The 21,365-nt window shown below is 41.1% G+C and overlaps 1 protein-coding gene across 1 annotated transcript; it reads left to right on the forward strand.

Annotated features, from left to right (window-relative positions):
* The first annotated feature begins 10,719 nt into the window (after positions 1-10,719).
* On the forward strand, positions 10,720-19,864 carry LOC138798521 (basic salivary proline-rich protein 2-like). Its single transcript, XM_069979029.1, has 6 exons — positions 10,720-10,819; positions 11,577-11,717; positions 13,503-13,613; positions 16,469-16,654; positions 19,445-19,575; positions 19,778-19,864. Exons 1-6 carry the CDS (start codon positions 10,756-10,758, stop codon positions 19,853-19,855), a joined length of 711 nt encoding a protein of 236 aa, XP_069835130.1. The 5' UTR covers positions 10,720-10,755; the 3' UTR covers positions 19,856-19,864.
* The last annotated feature ends 1,501 nt before the right edge of the window (positions 19,865-21,365 follow it).

Here is a 21,365-nt window from a genome sequence, read left to right on the forward strand (position 1 = left end):
CAAACCCCGGTAATAGCAATTCATGTAAACTGTGTTCCCTGCTTTCCCAGATGCATCCAGAGGTGTTTGCATCACTTTCTTAAGATTTTATTTGTTATTTTTAGTTGAACCAGATTTCCAAGTAAATGACCGTATGTTTTGAGCCGCATGTCTATTTTTTCCCACGGCCGGAGTTTCATCCGCACATTTACAGCCGCATAAAAAATACAGCCGCACAGTTACATAGTGTGAACCTAGCCCCCGGCTTTGTTCATACACAGTAAAATGCAAAAGAAATTAACTCGTTATATCAATGTAATAATGTTCTCCTGCTTAAATCCCCCATAGGGGATGGGTGGAGTGCATGATCTGAAATGGTGTGGAGTGCATGGTTATAGGAGTATTGCAATTCAAAAATATCTATTTTATGCATATATCTTACCATTTGCAGTGTGCTGTTGTAATTTTTCATGTTTGTATTTGTATGTTAGCCAAGACAGTGTGCACCTACATAGTCATAATAGTTATACTGGATGCACTATTATTACTATTATTATTATTTTTTTCTGTTTATGCTGTAAATGCTGTCAAATGTTTTTATTGGTCTGGGTGTTAAGACCCCACCAATTGCTAAAAAAAAATGAAAAAAATAAAATAAAAAATAGATGAAAGCGGAGCCAGTTATTCCTCGCTGACTATTAGTGTATACATCTGCAAAGAGTTTGTACGTTCTCTCTGTGTTTGCATGGGTTTCCTCCCACATTCAAAAACATACAGATAGGGGAAGCGCTGCGGAATCTGTGTGCGCTATAAAAATAAAAACATTATTATATTATTATTACTAATCCCAGCCCCCCTTGTCTCTATCCCAGCACTCCCCGCCCAAGCCTCTTTTGCTGTTGTTTTGCCTGTTACCTGACCTCCTGCCTGACCACCGACTATCCATTCCCTTTCTGATTTTGTACCTCGCTGCCTGTTGTTGCTGACTTGGCTTGTTTACTTCTCTTTGTTGTGTTTGTCCGTCTGCTTTTTGTGTTGCACATATATAGAGTAGGGACTGACTTTGTTGTTGTCCGGGTTGCCGTTTAGGGCCGTCCGTGGCAAACAGGCAGGGACAGTGGGTGGGTCTAGCTTCAGGGCCCACTGTCTTGTAATGTCTCCTGCCTCTCAGCTTTCTGACATTACTTCTATTTAAAAGTTTAATGCCTTCCAGTACTTATGAACTGCTGTATGCCTTGTTTTCTTGACACAATGCTCTCAGCTGCCAACTCTCTCTATGTGAGGAACTGTCCAGAGCTGAAACAAATCCCATTTCTCTGAGGTACTCCTTTAATGGGGTTATCCAGCGCTACGAAAACATGGCCACTTTCTTTCAGAGACAGCCCCACTCTTGTCTCCAGCTTGGGCGGGTTTTTGCTGCTCAGTTCCATTGAAGTAAATAGAGCTTAATTGCAGAACTGGAGACAAGAGTCGTGTTGTCTCTGAAAGAAAGTGGAGCACTGGATAACCCCTTTAATGCACACTGCTCCTGGCTTGTTTTAACAAACAGTGGGATCTGAATGCCATGACTTTGACCAACCAAAACCTTTGGTATCAATTATATGTCAAACATTTTTTTCCTTTTAATGAAAGTGCCCATTTCAACTTTTAATAGTATCCTTTCAAGGAAAGTTAGATGGAGCAATTGAGAAAAAGTGTGGATAGGAAAAATTGCATCGTAAAAGAATCCTTTATTTGCTTTATACTCTCCCTTTACAAATTCCTTTAACTACAAAGCTTTCCATACTCCAATAATAAAATGTATCTGGCAAATAAACAAACAAATTAAGGATACTTACAAAAAATAAGAGCACAAACACTAAAGGAGAATTTTTTTTTAAATATACAAACTGTATATTGTGGAAACAAATGGTTAAGGAGCAATAAATAACAAAAAGAAAGCATTTACAGTACTAAAACAGGAAGGCTGTTAAGAAGCATAAAAATGCAATAGGGAAACAAAAAATATGTAAAAATAATAACAATAATTTTAATGACCTCTTACGCCATGTGAACATGGCCTTATTGTAATCAAGAGCCTCATTATTTTTTTTGGAGATTTTTTGGCAGTTGGGGGGCTGCTTTTAGTGATTTTTTTTATCTGTATTGGGTCTGTTGTCTTGGATCTTGCCATTAGCGGTGATCTGTTGAGCTGTATTCACTGAGGGAGTAAAGGTAAATTATCCATTACATGTCAACTGTCTAACCCAGAATTAAGGGACGTGATGCATAAAAACATTAAAGTAGACAAATCTCCAGGCCCAGACGCCATTCACCTCTTTCTAAGAGAGTTAAATAGCGCCATAGGCAAACTCTTAGGGCTCTATTACACGGTCCGATATTAAGGAGCAAGCAAGCCCTGACCTGTCAGGTCAGTGCTTGCTAACTCCTTCTTCCCCGCTCGCTGTTTGTGCTATTACACACGCAGACGCGGGGGGCAGTGGGAGGAACTGCTCCGATGATCCTTAGATCGTTTGAATGGCCCATATAAGATAGCGGCGGTCTGCTGGAATGGCCGTTAATCAGCCAAGTACGACCAAAAATCGTTTGGTGTAATAGGACCCTTTCTTCTAGTATTTAAGGACTCTATAGTGACAGGATCTGTTCCCCAGGACTATTACATAGCAAATACAATCAAATAAGCATTACCAGGGTTAATATTGTGGATTACTGTGAGTTCTGGGTTCTCTGCCATAGAGTATCAACTCCAGACCCCTTGAGTCCCCAGATAGCATTCAGGGCCTAGTGTCCATACCAGATAAGTGAGATGTGCAGCTGGCATCCAATGATTTTTCAGCATGTCAGAATGGCCCAAGAGCATTTTGTATGCTCTCTATTACATGGGGCAATGTTCGGCCAATAATTGCCCTATGTAAAAAGGCCCTTACTTATCACAATTCATGTATTCCTCATCATCTTAAAGGGGAGCAGTCTCCATATCGCTCAAATCTATGACTATACATAAAGTCTAAAATTCTATGAGACTAATATCATTGGTTGCACAACAGTACTGCTGTAGGGTACCACCTATATGACATGTTTTGGGAACTAATGCACTTTATTTCTCTTCTACTTTGATTAAGTCTAATTCTCAAGTACAGTATATAATTGCAGCCTACATTTTAACAGATTATACACTGTTCTCTGTATGGTGGTTATAATTTACTGCCTCATCATTTGTATGCAGTCTATATTTTATATACACTGTGAGAACAGTATGAGGAAATATTCCCTATGTTTTTTTAAAGATGGTTATCAAGGCTTAGAAAAACATGGCCGCATTCTTCTAGAAAAAGCACCACTCCTGTACTCAGTGTTGGTGTGGGTTTGAAGCTCAGTTCCATTGAAGTGAATGGAGATGAATTGTAATACCACACACAGCCTGAAGACAGGGGTGGTATTTTTGTGCAAGAAAGTAACTTTGTTCTTTTCCAGTCACGGATAACCCCTTAAATTCTAACAATTTACAAGGTACAAATGTCATATTAAAAAAAAAAAATAAATAAATTGACATGCCCTAGGGACATGTAAAACATTTTTGAAAGGTCAGGGGATATGTGTTCAGTTTCCTATTTGGACTTGCTACTTCTCTGAACAGGCCCTGTCATGAACAGAGGCGGAAGCAGAGAGCTCAGTGTAAGACTAGAAAGAATACACCACTTCCTGCAGGACATGCGTCAACTGATAAGTACTGGAATGCTTGCGGTTTTTTATTAATTAATTAATTAATTAATAGATGTAATTTATAAATCTATACAACATTCTAAAATCAGTTGATTATTTATTTTTCTCCAGAGTACCCCTTTAAAATAAATGGTAAAACAATGCATTTATCATCCCTGGAGATACTGTACAGTATGTTAAAAATCCTAAATGGTCAGGGTCTGGGTATTTAAACCTTAACCAATCACTAAAAAAAGCCAGTTTGGCGCTCAGCAATTCACTTCCTGCTCTCTGTGTGGCATGAGACTGTTTTGTAGCTTGTATAGGGAGCCCGGCTCAGTCATATGCACAGAGCTGGGAAGAGAACATGCTTATGTAGTGTCCCAGAACAGGTGTGCCGCTAACTTGCTTTTGCACCTGGGCAGAGTAACTAGTATCATGCTCTCACAGTGGGATATGGTCAGAGGTGTATTCTGTGTGTTCCCCACTAGGTGTCACTACTGTGTTTTTGGTATGCTTTATTCTATGCACGGCTGAAGGAAACCCTGGGTTAACAGTTGTATGTCATGTGTTCATTTTCCCCCTGTCACAGCTGCAGGCTGTTTTTCCTCCTTTTTCTGACCTATCTTCTTCTTTCTCTCTTGCACCACACAACCCCATTATTCACTGGAGGGTTTTGTTCGCCCTAGAAAAGGAGATTAGTTCCTGGTGAGGGGACTTCACTAGTCAGTTCTGTAATAAAGAGAGACAAAAACAGTTCCTGCTGCAGTGAAGATAGGACCAAGAGACTTATACTTGTTTCCTTCCGTAACGACCGCTCACATGCAGTGCTGGACGCCTTAGGAAGAAAAGACTTCCTCTGAGGATCACCTTGAGGATCACCTTGTCCACGCCAGGGATACTCTCTACACAGTACAGGGCAGCACAGGGACCTGGGACTACCCTCACAGGATGGGTACTCCAACACTGTAGGGCATTAAGTGGTCAGAAACGTGAATACGACTATTTTCTTTTCTACTACGCTTAAAGGAGAAGTTCGGCCCAAAGTATTTTTTAATATTTTATTACTTATGGAAAGTTAGACAAATTCCTAATGTACCGTAATTATGGGAAATGCACATATACTGCTATTTCCCTTAATTTAGTAGATCAGACAGGCTTCAGATTCTGTAAAAAACCGTGACATCACAAAACAGTTGTAATTCATGGAGTGTCCAGCAGGGGGCACACTATATGTAGAAATCTATGACACTGTATTGTCTATGGAAGTGTATGCAATGTAATGAACACTATACTTTATTGATTGAATACATTTATGGAATACTTTGGGGAGCAAGTGTCCTCATTCAATCAATACATTTGAAGGGCACCGAGTAGGGAGGGAGAGAGGTGCCTGTGCATCTAACTGCCTGCCTCCTCCCTCCCTGCCCGTTGCTGTGGGACACATATACACTGTACTACTCCTCCAATCATCTGCTCATAGTATGAGCAGATGATGGAAGAGTAGTACCAGGGCCATCCCCATCATCAACCCCCCTGTCATATATGCACCGTACTACTCCACCCATCATCTGCTCATAGTATGAGCTGATGATGGGGGAGCAGTACCAGTGCTATCCCCATTACCAGCACCCCCTGCCATCGTTCAAATCATCTGCTGGGGACTGCAGAGCTCACCGCCGCCGCCGCGTCTTGCCGACTCTTTCCCTGGTGTCACCCGAGCAGTCCCCTGCAGGGGATGTGAACTGCAGTGCAGCAGCGGCAGCAGCGGTGGCAGGGAGTGCTGGAGATAGCCCTGGTACTACTCCCCCATCATCTGCTCATACTATGAGCAGATGATGGAAGTAGTAGTACAGTGCATATTTGGCGGCGGGGGGGTTGGTGATGAGATTGCCCTGATACTGCTACCCCATCATCTGCTCATACTATGAGCAGATGATGGGTGGAGTAGTACAGTGTATATGTGTTCAGCACCGAGCAGGGACTGGGACTCGTACTACCCAACTTGGCACTCGCTGAAATAGTTGGGCAAAATGTGGTCAGATAACCATTTGTCTATACAAATGTACAAGTGTTCTTCACCATTTTTCAACCTGTAATGCACTGAAGTTCCTCCCAGTAAAGAAGATATAGGTGCTCACACCTTACGCTTAGGCCAACCCTTTTTTCGAGCGCAGTGCCCATGTTCCCGGGGGTGGTATTAACATCACCTCAAACACCACCTGACAGCTACCTCTGGCCACGGCAATAAGGCCTCCCCCAAAAGTAAGACCTAGCAAAGTTTTTGTTTGGAAGCATGCTTGCCAGAATACCAGGGAAGGCAACTGTAATTATTTTTAGCTCGCCGCAGTAGTACCCTACCTTCACCGTCCATTGCAGAGCAGCTGCCATCTGCCACCAAGCTCGGTGTTCCCTTACCAAGCCGTCACCTGTTAATGTGCAGGCAAGGCTTCAAGTAGCCCATTGCCTGCCACCATCCCTGTTGTTGCCTACTGCAAGATGTAGAGCTGCACACAGTCTGCCATTATCCCGTAGACTGTCACCATACTGTACGCTTTGTCCCTCCTGTGCATATGACATTTAAACTCTTCTTCATAGAAAAATAAGACATCCCCTGAAAATAAGGTCTAGTGCATCCTTGGGAGTGAAAATTAATAAAAGATACTGCCTTATTTTCAGGACACACAGTATTTATTAGAACAGGCTGGCCGGCTGGGGCAGATTGGTGCACTGAGGAAGAAACTTACCTTTATCCGTAGCGTCCCATTGGCTATAGGGACATTTCAGCAGGTTAGATCCTTCTAGCCTGCTGTTAATTTCTAAGCATAGTACTCTCCCCATCACTATGACTATGACTATACGACTATATGACTATGACTATACAGAAAATACAATCTAAAATTCGTAAAAACTAATAGTATCTTTCATCTCTGCTTGCACAACAGTACTGATGTAGGGTACCTCCTAAATATTATCGTGACATTATTTGGGAACTAATGCACTTTATTGTTCCTCAACTTTGTTAAAATCTAATTCTCAAGTTTATAATTACAACTTACATTGTTACAGATTACATACTATTCTCTGTCTGGCAGTTATAATTTATGCCGTATCATTTGTATGTATTCTACATTTTATAATTTTATATGTAGGCACAGTATGACCAAATATTTCCTATACTTTTTGTACAGCTATGAATAAAGAGAGTCCCAGTCAAATCCAAATGCCCAGTATCATTTTTAACATCATTCTTCTATATGTTTTATTCAAGGTTGAATCAGGCGTGGTCAGTGATGAGCGAACATGTTCTTAAATGTTCGTATGTTTGTACAAAGTTGAAGCAAATTGTTTGTATTCGACAATCACGAACAATTTGTTCGATGATCGGAATGGTTTAAACGATTATGTTCGAACATATCAGAACTTGTGATCGCACACAACTGTGAAATTTATGCTTTGCACCTGATGAAATGTGCGTAACTCTAGACCGAAACGTCTAGAGTCTAAATTTTTACACAACAGTGCAACTGCGTGCGCAACTGTGTAATTTACGCTTTGCACTTCATAATCTGTACGCATGTGCTTAGACCGAAACACTGTACGTTTGTTATTTGTTATTTTGATCACAATCTTTTTTTCATGTTCATCTTCAGGATCCGAACCGAAAATCGGGATGTTCGCTCATCACTAGTCAGGGGTCACTATTAACCTATGGGTTATAATATAAAAATGCAGTTTAAAAAACTTATATGCATTAAGTTTACCTGATGAGGAGCAAAATCCTCACTCCCTGTAAAGAGTCAATACATGGATCATTGCTTTAAACCAAACATATTGTAGTGGTGGCCTGTGGTAGCCAGCAGTGACTAATAATTAGTACATTGAGGTATGACCAGCACGATTAGCAAAGATAAACCACACCCTACAAACTACTCACTACCAGTTTTGAAGAATTTATAGTTGTAGAACAAAGTTGTGGAACAAACAGTACTTTTGCTACTATTATATATCTGGAGACTGTGGGTATTTGTACTGTCCAAAAAAATTGCAGCTGCATCTTCTACATGCCACATGTACCTGTCTCAGCCCCCAGTAGTTCAACTAAGGGTGGTATTACACGGGCCGATGGGGCCCGATAATACCTGTAAACGAGCAGCGATCTGCTAGATCGACGCTCGTTTACTGGGCCTATTACACGGCCCCGATTATCGTTAAACAAGGGCTGCAAGGACATCCTTACCGATGTCCTTGCAGGTCTTGCTTAACTAGTATACATTACCTATCCATGGTGCAGGGCTCCTCTTCTCCTGCTTCTCCCAGGTCCCGCGCACTCCTCCAGTTTCAGGGCGGCCTGTGTCAGCTGATAAGTCGCTCAGCCAATCACTGGCCGGGACCACCGCGGCCTGTGATTGGCTGAGCGGCCTGTCAGCTGACACAGGTCGCCCTGACGCTGGAGGAGCACGCGGGACCCGGGAAGAAGCAGGAGAAGAGGAGCCCTGCACCATCAATAGGTAATGTATATCGTCAGTCGCCGGCCGTGCACCTCTATTCCACGTAGCGGTGCGCGGTCGGCGCCCAACAAATATAGGTCCGGATCTATATCAACGATCAGCCGATGACAACGATCATCGGCTGATCGTTGTCTCTAGTCCACGGAGCGATGATCGGCCGAATATCGCTCCGTGGAATAGGGCCCTAATTTACACTAAAATAAATAGACATCCCATATTGAAAAAGTTTGGCCACTGCTACTTATCAGCGTTACATTTTGCTCTTCAGGTGTCAAGTTCTTAGAACTTGGAAGATTACTTGTGTCCTTTAATTCCAGAAACCTTAGCTTGTGGATATTAGGTTTGTCATATAAAAAACCTTGTTGTGTCCTGGGGACTTGTCAAAAGTTTTGATCAATTGCCATCTGGGTGTTTAGTCCCCCTCAGACTGTAAGAACCAGCTCAAGGTCAAGAGCTGATTCTTCCTGCACTGTGCATGAGAAGGTAACATGCTTAGTGTACTCTGCTCCTGACTCTACCTAATGATCAGAGGGGTTCTGAATACACAGCGAATACGTCAAAATGTTTTCAAATAACAGTGCCTTTATCCTATACCCTACTTTATCCTATATAGTATGATACATGAAACTAAAGAACCACTCCCCTTTTTTAGGGCCAGCATCACATAGAAAAAAAACATACAGAGCAGTGGCTTTTGGTCTCTTCGAAGCAGCAGGGAGTTTTATAATAAGTACACTTCAATTGGGAGAGACAGAATCTATAAAATATTCCAAAACATCACATTGTATGATTTTTAAATAATTATTTTGCATTTTATTGCACTAAATAAGTAATTTTTTTACAAAGTTTACACTTCTTCTAAACACGGCAAGTGAAGTTGATACCAAAAAGTTCTATGTTGGTCTCATCTGACCACATGACCTTCTCCCATGCCTCCTCTGGATCATGCAGTTGGTCATTGGTGAACTTTAAACGGGCTGAACATGTGCTGGTGAGAGCAGGGTGACCTTGCATGCTCTGTAGGATTTTTATACATGACAGAATAGTGTTGTTACAGTAATCTTTGAGATTGTGGTTCCAGCTTTCCTCAGATTATTGACCAGGTCCTCCTGGGATGATTCCTGGCCTTTTACAGAATTGTCCTTACCCCACGAGGTGAGATCTTGCATGGAAGTGCAGTAAGATTGTGTTTCTTCCATGTTATAATCATTGCCCCAACAGTTGTTGCCTTCTCAATAAGCTGTTTGCCTATTGTTCTGTAGCCCACCCCAGCCTTGTGCTGGTCTACAATTTTGTCCATGGTGTCCTTAGACAGCTCTTTTGTCCTGGAAATGGTGGAGAGGTTGGAGTTTGAGTGAGTGTGTGGACAGGTGTTTCTTATACAAGTAAAAAGCTGAAAAGAGTGCAGTAATAGATGTTTTGTGGCAACCCATTCTTCTGGCATGAGCCATGTCTCTCTACACCAAACTGTGTGGGAAGGAGGCAGCTCATAGTGACAGGTACCCTAACATTTGTGACTCTCCCTCCTTTCTCTCTCTTGTAAGGGGTAAGTCACAAATCCAGTTTTCTGACTGGGACACTTTTTATTGCCCAGCATTTTTTTTCTTTTTCACTTGCCATTTTCATTTATGTATCTTATTTGGGATTCCAAAATCTTTACTTTAAGGGCTTCATAGGATGCACTTTGTGTTGTATGAAGTTAACAGTTGTCTTCACTGCCTTTTACCTTTTAGAAATATCTTTTAGATATCAGAGTACTGAATTAATAATAGGAGACAGGGACGTAAGGCCTTATACCATGGGTCTCCAAACTGCGGCCCTCCAGCTGTTGCGAAACTACAACTCCCATCATGCCTGGGCAGCTAAAGCTTTGGATTTGGCTGTCCAGGCATGATGGGAAATGTAGTTTTGCAACAGCTGGAGGGCCGCAGTTTGGAGACCCATGCCTTATACCCACACCACTCTCCCTACCTGCTTATCCGCCCTATGCAATAGCCTCCAACTAGGTGAGGGTCTCTTTCCTAAGTGGGCTGGAAGGGAAGCTAGGAACATCAGTAACAGAATCAGAACAAAATCTGGTGCCATCAGGCAGCATTGGAAAGCAACAAAGATTATGTTTGCCCAGTGTCCCTGCCCCCTGAAAGTCTAACTAGCCCTATTCTCAGTGCTATAAAAAAAAGGAAGACCAGGGAAACTTCAGGGCCAGCAGGGTAAGTATGTCACAATTGGTGAGGTGTTTGAGGACTCATATGCTATGTTTTATGTGATTTTATTTGGTTGGCCACTTAAGTGGTTTCATCACCTGGATGAGATTTTTCTAATGCCCTGTCTATTTGCCTTAGTGTTTACACAATTACGTCACTGGATAATTAATATTTGTTCTTTTCACTAAAATTATTTCTGCAGGCTCATCCCATCCTGCTCACCTGTGCCTACAAATCATAAAAATTTTTACAAGGGGAGGAGCTGAGGAGGAGCCATAAATATGGAGCCATTGGCTGTTGTTATCCCATACAGCTCTATTCCTTCTCTGGGGAAGAGAGCCGGCAATCCTTCAGCAGACATGAAGCGCCTCATTGTCCTAGCCCTAGTGGTTCAAGCTCTTGCTGGTGTATCTGGCCAGCCTGGTAAGATTTTTTTTCTACTAATAGGTCATATAAATGGAAGTTCTTGTCATAATGTATTACTGATGCAAATATCGATATTGCTAATTAATTGTACACATAACAGAAGTGTGTCTATAATACAATGTATGGAGGCTGTTCTGCACAATCGTTCCAGGGTGTCTTGTGGGCAGTATTGTTACCTCTAGAATTATTACATACAGAAAACATGGAACATTGGGGTATGAAGCATAGGCATACATAGGTACAGTAGAGAACCCAAGTTCTGATCAAAATAGAGTTTTATGCATAAGCCAATACGCACACCCCAGATCAAGAATTGTTAATAACGATAAGATGAAGGCTTATCAAAAAGCTTGTTCATTGTTTTACATTGACTTCCATTGTAATTCATAGACTATTGTTATACTATGATAATTTACGATACTCATGCAGAGGTTGATAAAGGATGTGCTGCCTAAAGCAGAGTTGAGTTTTGGTTAAACAGACACAAGTTCAGTTCAGTTTTGGGTTACAGTTACACAGGGAGAATATTCACTTTCTATTTTCCAATAAACCAACTGCTGTCACCAAAGCCTGTAATCAAACACACAGAGCAATGGGTGAATGGATGTAAAAGGTAGGACGTCATTCCTACTTTTTATGCATATGTTATGAATTTTCTAAGCCTCAACAAGAACACTGAACAGAGAGATCCAGTTAGTAAATGTCTTTTACCTGTCATTGTCCGTGACTGTTTTTTATGTATTGTTTGTAACAGAAATACTTCCACCCCCTGGAGGTCAACTTGGCGTTCAACCACCTCAACCACCATCTACTGACATTGGCAATCAAGCTGAGCACCAGAATGTTACAGGACCACCCCCACATGATGATTCTTCCAGACCACCTCATCCAGAAGGTTTTATTTTTTGTAAATTGTATCATGCCTATTTAGATTTTTTTTCTTGTATAACAATAATGTATATATTAGTATTTATAAGCCTTAAGCACTCCCAGTTTTGACTCATTCACTCCAACATTGTCTGCGGGTTGAAAGCTCTACATGTAGTATCTTTGGTAGCCATGTTATTTTAGCCAATGCTGCTCTACCTGCTGTTGATGTTGGAATATTTTCAATAGGGTGCTTTCATTTTCTTATAGAATCTTACAAAGATCAGGAAATTAATGTTACCAAATATTTAAAGGGGTTATCCGGAGAGCAGAAAAGGTCCTACCTCTTCTGCTCTCCAGAAATCCACTTCCTCCTTTTTGCCATCTCTGCTGACAACTTCTGCAACATCGGTAACATCGGGCAGCTATTGATCATTGCCTGAAACAGGCTCCCGTGTCTTTATATCTGCAGAAGTTATCAGCAAATAGGGTTAGAGGGAGGAAGGCGAGCACCTGAAAAACACTCTCCTGGCAACCCCTTTAATAGCAAGAGGAATAGTTAATGGGTTAAAATTTCATCATAGGGAAATGTATTACTAACCAGAGGAATTGCAGCTTTGGCTCAGTTTGATACCAGAATACCCGTAAAACTTTTCCTTTATATTTATTTCACTTCCATAGGAAGGAATTCCATCTTTTAACTATATTAGAATGTTATCAGCAAGATAAATTTAATTTCTCTTTCCCCTAAAGTGTTACTGTCACAGAGACATGTCTTGGCGTCTACCCACCTCTACTGATTGCTAGAATGAGCCTGGAGAAGCAAACCACCCTCCTAGCCAGGACTCTCCTGGGGGCTCCCTAGACTTAGTATAGAATATGACTCTTGCAGTATGTCCTGGCTTTTTCTACCAATCGGCAAGGGACTTGGAGGGACATTTATCAATGCGCGCCCCTGGCACATGCCACGTAAAAGGAGAAAGTTCACCCTTTTTCCGTGGCTTACATCAGCTGTAGCCCCAGTCACCTGATTCCCAGGGGGAGGGGGTGTAGATTGGCCAGGTTTACTAAGAGGTGAACAACTCTTAGTAAATCCAGCCTCCAGTCTTAATAAATGACTGTCTATCTCTATGACTATTTCTATCTCCTGTCTAATGCATATATTAGCTACTACTACAATGTAAGATGCCATATTAGGAACATAGGGGGAGATTTATTAAACATGGTGTAAAGTGAAACTGGCCCTGTTGCCCCTAGCAACCAATCAGATTCCACCTTTCATTTTCCAAAGAGTCTGTGAGGAATGAAAAGTGGGATCTGATTGGTTGCTAGGGGCAACTGAGCCAGTTTCAATTTACACTAGAGATGAGCGAATTTGCCGAAGTTAGGGTTCGTATGAACCTGAACTACCGGCTTCTGATTCCCGCTGTCTGCAGCCTCCGTGAACAGGGTGCATACAGCCTGGAAAACTGGGATACAGCCTATGCCAATATCTGTATCCCAGTTTTCCAGGCAGTCCGTAAGGCTATATCCACCCTGTTCACGGAGGCTGCAGACAGTGGGAATCAGAAGGTTCATACGAACCCAAACTTTGGCAAATTCGCTCATCTCTACTTTACACCATGGCTGATAAATCTCCCCCATAGAGTATACATAATGTAGTGGTATCAATGTATTTTATGTGTCCTTTAAAAATATTTTTATGGAATTTGACTGACAAGCATTTTTATTTTTATTTTTAAAAATCTATTTGGTCCTCAATTTTCACATCCACCTCCAAATGACTATCCAAATGATCATCGGGATGTAACAGGACCTCCCCCACCTGAAGATTCTTCCAGACCAGCTCATCCAGAAGGGGAAAATGGCCATCCAAGGCGTCGCAGACAAGTTAGAAGACCACCTAATGGCCAAGGACAAGGAGGTCTACCACATGATCTAAGTGTTTTTTTGTTTTGTTTTTACAGTTTTTTTTTAATATGCCCTGCCATTCCTGAGAAAAATAGGTTTGTTGCTTGTCTGATAATTCAGTTAATAGATGGGTGTGAACTTTAAAAATAGGAGTCAGGGGAATGCCTAGTATGCATACATGATCCTCAATGTTCAATCTTCAAATCACCAGTATAATCACAACCATCACCTAATAGCCACTTCTATAATTAAAATTATGTTCACATTAAAAGAGAAGTCCAGAGAAAATTTTTATTACAGTATTGTTTTGCCCCCTCAAAAGTTACACAAATCACCAATATCCACTTATTACAGGACTGTCACGACCTGCCATCATCCTCTCCAGCAGCCACAGCCCGCACAGCTCTGGGAGTCGGGTCGTGACATCACCATTTTATCCAGGAAGTGAAGCCGTGATACAGTATTGTGTGCAGGGAAAAAAGGACTTTATAAGCATTTCCCATAATAAGTGTATATTGGTAATTTGTATAACTTTTGGGGGGCAATATAATACTTTAATAAAAGATTTTGCCGATCTTCTTTGGGTTTACACCCATTTAACTAATAACTGAGTATAACTCAACATATCCGAAAAACTATAAAACCCTATAAAATATCTCTAGAACTCAAAGCCATATCAGAAAACCATGAAAGTTGTGTGATCAGGGCCCACTGATGTATGTAATGGTATTAATATTTTATTTTTGGGTTAGCTACAGGTCATCTTTATAACAATCTTCAAATATAGGTCTAGTTTTGTTTATTAAGGTGTCACTGTCGTTATAACTTTCAAAATCTAAATGAACATAAGATGTGATATAAAGCAAGTTTGCAACATACATTCATTATTTGTGTTGTTGTTATCATGCTGTAAAACAAAGCAGAACTTACCAGAAATCCAGGTTCAGTCTCCAGAAGGCAGATTTTCTGACTTGTACTGGTTGAAAAAAACAGACTAAACACAGGAATACCGGCCAGTACAGAGAGTCACGGCTCAATGTGTCTGTCAACCACATGACTGCCTTCTCTCTGTGAGCGCTCAGATGGCCTGGGATACACAGGACTGTTTTCTGACTGTTTCCTGTTTTTTGAGAAACAAAACTGTCAGAAAACAGGAAGTGCCGTGTTTTCCATGATAACTAAAAAAAAAATAAAATAATGAATGAAATTGAAAACTCGCTTTATATCACATCTACTGTTGATTTAGATTTTGTAAATTAGAACGGCAATGACACTTTAATCCGAACCCTATCTGTGTATTTACTATTCTTACCTTACTTGTGCCTTTTTAATAAATCTGGCATATTTTACTGCAGGAATTCAGACAACCATATGAAACAGCAGTCTACCTAAATGTTATTCTTTGTAATATTTCTGGTACAGCTCCACCTCCATGATCACATAGTAATTTTAGGTGTTCAAGTTTAATCTTTAATTGTTTACTCCTCTATAGAAAATCCCTAAGGGTTCCTTCACACAGAGAGATTTATCTGACATATTTGTGAAGCCAAAGCCAGGAATAGACTATAAACAGAGAACAGGTCATAAAGGAAAGACTGAGATTTCTCCTCTTTCCATTCCAGGCTTTGTCTTCAAAAATCTGTCAGATAAATCTCTCTGTGTAAAGGCACCCTTATACTAGAATCAATTGTTGCAAAACAGTGTTTGAGATCCAAGTGTGATGAAGTAGTATCTGGAGTTAGAAAATAATTTTAACCAATACTGTTGCTGGTGGGCATATTGGAAATCACTTCCAGTCTTTGATTCTCAACCTGTTTATAAATATGGCCTTTGTTAGGACGGGGACTGGGAAGACAAATAGTGCAGTCTTTGTCACAGGCATTCGTCCCAGCTGTACCTGCCTACTTGCCGCATTCTGCACTATACAGCTACGGACAATTGGGCAAGATGACATAAATGCACACATAAACGCATAGTCAGCAGTCCAAGTCAGCAACGTTCGGTATACTCAGGTACAAAGTTGGGGTCTGAAAAGAATAGTCGAGGTCCAATAGTCAGAGGTCAGATAAACAAGATAAACTGGTCAGAGGAATGCTAGCTCAAGATACACTAGGGTTACTAGGCTCTATCACAGGCAAGGAACATGAGACAAGTGAGGGTACTTTTCACACTAGAGGTTCCAGCCCCGCCAAGATACCAACAGCTGACTGGTAGTGTCAGCTGTCAGTCTAAATCACTAAGATTACAAACATCTAATGCTAATCGGGCGGGGGAATGAAACCCTGGTCACTGCTATATCAAGGAATAGCAGAGCACAAAATAAGAAGCAGTCTGGCTGCTATGGACCCGCTGGCACGCCCCTAGCAACCGGCCTGAGCGGTCGTTATGTACAGAAGTCCTAACAGCCATATTCAGTTTTCAGATTTCAAAAATCTGTCAGATAAATCTCTCTGTGTAAAGGCACCCTTATACTAGAATCAATTGTTGCAAAACAGTGTTAGGGATCCCCAGTGTGATGAAGTAGTATCTGGAGTTACAAAATAATTTTAACCAATCCTCTTGCTGGTGGCCACTTATAGTCTTTGATTCTGAACCTGTTTATTGATAGGACCATATTCAGTTTCATATAATTTGGCAGAGATCTGGAGATTGGTATTCCCAAATATTTACTGGCAGGAGAGATAATCAATAGGAAAGATGTATTATGGGAAACTTTTAGAAAGCAGAAAAATTACAGATATACTGCACATACTGTACGATCCCAATTACTGTATATTTATGAAATGAGACTTACAGCGAGCATGTAATGTAATGTAATACTGTTTTGTTTATAATATTTGAATTTTCCAAAATTGTTGTTGGTAACAGGAAGACGCAATGGAGGTCAATTTGAACATTCCAATGACCAGCAAACAGAATCACACCCACATGAAAATTCCTCCAGCGAAACTCATTCAGATAAATTCAATGGCCATCGAAGGAATCACGGACAAGGTGAAGTATCAGGACCACCAAGACCACCAAGACCACCAGGACCACCAGATCATCCAGAAGGTGTTTTGTTTTGCTTTTTTTTTAAGCTGTATCATTTTTATTTTCATTTTGTCTTACTTAACATTATTAACAATAATTTAAGAGAGAAGAAAAAGACAAAAGCAAAAAAAGCATCAGCATTTGTATATTAATCTCACATTTTATATTATTGTTCCATGGATCCCAGTATTATCACTATTTTTTTTTTTTTACTTAAGACAACATATGCATAAGTTCTATCGAGGCTTGAATTTATGGGACCTTAAAAAATGTAGAATTTAAAGGATAACTCCGGCCAAAAGGTACTTTTTAATATGTTATTGCATAAGGAAAGTTAGACAAATTCCTTCTGTACATTAATTATGGGAAATGCACATATTTCCCATAGTGCTAGTATGCTTCAAATTCTCTAAAAAACCGTGACGGCACAAATTAGTTGTAATTTATATGAAGTGTCAAGCAGGGGGTGCACTATATGTAGAACTCTATGTAGTGTATTGTCTATGGAAGACTATGTAATGCAGTGTTAGTGAGATGATTTGTTACAATACACTATCATTTATTTATTTTTATAGAATACTTTGGGAAGCAAGGACACTTGCATCTCCCTCCCTCCCTGTGCTGCCCATGAAGAGCACTCACACTGGGAGAGAGGGAGATAGATAGCACCGAGCAGAGAGGGAGAGAGGTGCCTGTGCATCTACCTACTTTCCCCCCTCCTTCCCCGTGCTAACCAGTGCCGTGCGGGCTGAGCATGGGTCAAGAGCGCTCATAGTATGAGCAGATGATCGGGGAGTAGTACCAGGGCCAATCCCACCCCCGCTGCACAGTCATTCACCGCCACCCCCACGTCCTGCTGACTCGGTTAGTGATGTCACCCCTGGCAGCTCTCATCATCCACCTCCACTCTGCAGGCTAAAAAGGAGAGCTGCTGGGGGTGACATCACGGACCAAAACCGCAGGAGGGGGGGGGGCGGCAGTGAGTATGGCAGTTGCCGAGATGGCAGAACAGCTGTGCCGCGCGGGGGGGGGGGCACTACTCCCCCATCATCTGCTCCTACTATTAGCCTGCACGGCATCGGACAGCAGGGAGGGGGGAAGGTAGTTAGGAGCACAGGCAACTCTATCCCTCCCTCCCTGGTGCCGTGTGGGCTGAGCAGGGGTCAGGAGCACTCATAGTATGATCAGATGATGGGGGAGTAGTACAGTGTGTATCTGGTGCACGGCACCAAGCAGGGAGGGAGGGGGGAGGTAGTTAGATGCACAGGCAACTCTCTCCCTCCTTGCTTGGTGCTGTCCATTTCCCTCTCTCTCTGTGTGAGTGCTTTTCATGGGCAGCACAGGGAGGGAGAGAGGGAGATACAAGTGTCCTTGCTCCCCAAGTACTCCTTAAAAATCAATAAAGGATAGTGTACTGTAACAAATCATCTCACTAACACTCCATTACATAGTCTTCCATAAACAGTACACTACATAGAGTTCTACAAATAGTGCACCCCCTGCTGGACACTCCATATGAATTACACCTGATTCGTGATATCACTTTTTTTTTTTTTTTTTTTAAAGAATTTGAAGCCTGTCTGATCTAATAAATTAAGGGAAATAGCACTATATTTGCATTTAACAAAACACAGCAATAGCTGAGCTCAGGGAGACCAGCAACAAAAAAATCAAATGGAGTACTCACTGAAGAGTCTCCACTGATGCATTGCCCCCTATAAATTTAAATATGCAAAAGAAGGGTCCGTGGAGTCTCAGTTACGAGTCTCAAAACACGGGAATAGCCAAATATCCCTCCAGGGAAGGGAAGCCTATTGCCAAGGGGGTGCCTTCCAGTGGGGAGATCACCAAACCACCCTGGTACGTAGACTCTGTTGCAAGTATTTGAACATAAATAGAGAAATACCAGGGTGGCCCCTTTTACGTCAAAGTCTAACTCTGTGGCGAGTATTGCAACATGACAAGGGTTTACCAAAGCAGGCATCCATCCACCGACCATCGTTTGGGGTAATTGCCCCTCGTCAGTGTGGAGTAGGATTCTGGATAACAGGGGCAATTAAAAATAGACCAACAAAGCACAGCAATTGCTGAGCTCAGGGAGACCAGCGACAAAAAAATCAAATGGAGTACTCACTGAAGAGTCTCCACTGATGCATTGCCCCCTAAAAAATTTAATATGCAAAAGAAGGGTCTGTGGAGTCTCAGTTACGAGTCTCAAAACATGGGAATAGCCAGATATCCCTCCAGGGGAGGGAAGCCTATTGCCAAGGGGGTGTCTCCCAGTGGGGAGATCACCAAACCACCCTGATACGTAGCCCCTTAAGTCCCACTATTCCCGTGTTTTGAGACTCGTAACTGAGACTCCACAGACCCTCTTTTGCATATTTAAATTTATAGGGGGCAATGCATATATGTGCATTTACCATAATTAATGTACATTAGGAATTTATCTAACTTTCCATATGTAATAACATATTAAAAAATATGTTTAGGCCGGAGTTGTCCTTTAATGCACTTAGTGATTTGGTCATAAAAGTCTCTTCAGAACGATTGTTTAAATATTACAGGGGCCAATCATCTGTACAGTACATCTCTCTCTCTCTCTCTCTCTCTCTCTCTCTCTCATTAGCAAATATAATGCTCTGCTGGTAAAATATTAGAATTTTCCAAAGCTGTTCTTTGTAACAGGAAGAATGCGGGGTGGGATATTTGAACCAAAGCTTCAACATTCACCACCGAATGGCCAGAAATTTCATCATCATGTAACAGGATCACCCCCAAGTGATAATTCTACCACACCACCTCTTACAGATAGTTCAGATGATCACGAAACACCTCAAAGCCAAGTTTCAGAAGCACCACCAACATCTGGCAATGCTCCTTCATCCGATGGCCCAGAGCAGCCACCTGCCGAGTCTGTAACACCGGGAAATCCCAAACAGGTAAAATGTGCAATGATTCATAAACATTAGGAACAGTGTAAACCCAGATTTTATATTCAAGATTGTAGAAAAGGCGAATAACCAACCATGGGGAAGCAGTTAGAGTGGCAAAATTGGCAAAATGATTATCCACAAGATGTCCAAGAACCAAAAATTTTTAAGAAATATTAATTAAAAAAATATTTTCTGACATCTATTTTAGGATCCCACAGAAGCTCCAGTTGAAGAAAACAAGGCGGCCATAGTGACGGAAGCCAACCCTCCAAACCAAACTGCATAGGAAGCTGAGACATCAGTAAGCCATGCTTTTTATTTATCTACAAGCAGAGACATCTTCCTTTAAACTTTTCCTGGACTCGCAGAGTTTCCTTCCGATGTGCACACAATCTGCAGCAATAGGATTTGCTCATCGAAACCTCTATTTCAATTAGATCCACAAGAAAATACCAGCAATCTGTGCTGCAAAAATTTACACACTTTATTTAAAAGTCTGTGCTAGAAGAAGTAAAATTATACTTGTTGCTTAGTGCTGTAGACTTAATATACCATATGTAGAATATACCATATAAAGTACAAATAGAGATTGATCATTGCCAAAACCTCTAATTTGTTCATAGGACATAGGGACAAAAAATTCCAGATTTTTAAGTCTATGCAGGGACTTTTATTAAGGTGTCTGGTAAAAAACAAAACACTTTTTAACATTTTACTTGTTATTTCAGATGTCTATATTTCTCTGACTATGCTCTATTATTTTATTTTGCAGATGCTTGACAAGAACAACTATGGAATTTAAGTTTATAATGTCCCCATACATTAAATTGCTAAAGAAATAGCATATTATGCAAATAAATGCAATTGAAATAAAAAAAAATTCCATGAATTTTATTTTTTATGTTGGAGTATTTGTTGCAAATTGAGTATCTCAACAATGAGTTGAGAATATGGATTACTAACCACTGTCTTTGTAACTTTGGGATGGTGTTGGTTCAGAGATTACTTATATATCCGAAATAAAACAGAATATTTTGATTAACAACTTGGAATTCCTTAAAGGGGTTTACAGGATTTAAAAAATATGATTACTTTTTTTCCAAAAACAGTACCATAATGGTCCCTGGAATTCTTTACCCCTTAAGGGTAAGGAGGACGTAAATGTACACACTGCTGGGGTCCCAGGCTATGGAGCAGGCTCCATAGCAGCTGAGGAGCAGCTTCTATCAGCAGCCAGGCCGTCACCGTTAATGGCAGACGACCGCGAACGCGCGGAAGCTTACCATTAACCCCTTCTGCGCCGCGTTCAAGTGTAAGTGACAAGAGAATCTCTTGTCACTTACCGATTGGGACCCCCCCACAGCGTGTCTGTGGGGGTCCCGATCGCATGGTCCTACTGACAGAGGTCCCTTACCTTCCTCCGTGCATTCAGGTCTTCAGTCTTCTGTTTGCCACAGGCAGGCTCTATCAGAAGATCACAGATAGCAGTGATCAGTGTATACAATCTAATTTATTAATGTAAAAGTCCCCTAAGAAGACTTAAAAAGTGTTTAAAAAACAAAATAATAAAAGTTTTTAAAAATGTCCCAAAGCCCCTCCCCCAATAAAAGTGAAAATCCCCCCCCCTTCCTATTTTATGCATAAAACACATAAAAATAATAAAGTTAATTACCATATAATACACTATAGGGTGCATAATCGTCCGATTTATTAAAATAAAACAATATTATTCCCGCACGGTGAACAGCGTGAACAAAAAGCAGTTAAAAAACCCAGATATTGCTTTTTTTAAATTA

Source organism: Dendropsophus ebraccatus, chromosome 8 (genome assembly GCF_027789765.1).
Source record: "Dendropsophus ebraccatus isolate aDenEbr1 chromosome 8, aDenEbr1.pat, whole genome shotgun sequence".
NCBI classification, from domain to species: Eukaryota; Metazoa; Chordata; class Amphibia; order Anura; family Hylidae; genus Dendropsophus; species Dendropsophus ebraccatus.

Bases quoted from the DNA above. Each gene is read 5' to 3' on its own strand.
- LOC138798521 (XM_069979029.1), top strand. From the start codon at position 10,756: ATGAAGCGCCTCATTGTCCTAGCCCTAGTGGTTCAAGCTCTTGCTGGT. The intron at 10,820-11,576 runs GTAAGATTTTTT...TGTTTGTAACAG, and splicing joins TGGTGTATCTGGCCAGCCTG to AAATACTTCCACCCCCTGGA. The intron at 13,614-16,468 runs GTCTACCACATG...TGTTGGTAACAG, and splicing joins TAATGGCCAAGGACAAGGAG to GAAGACGCAATGGAGGTCAA.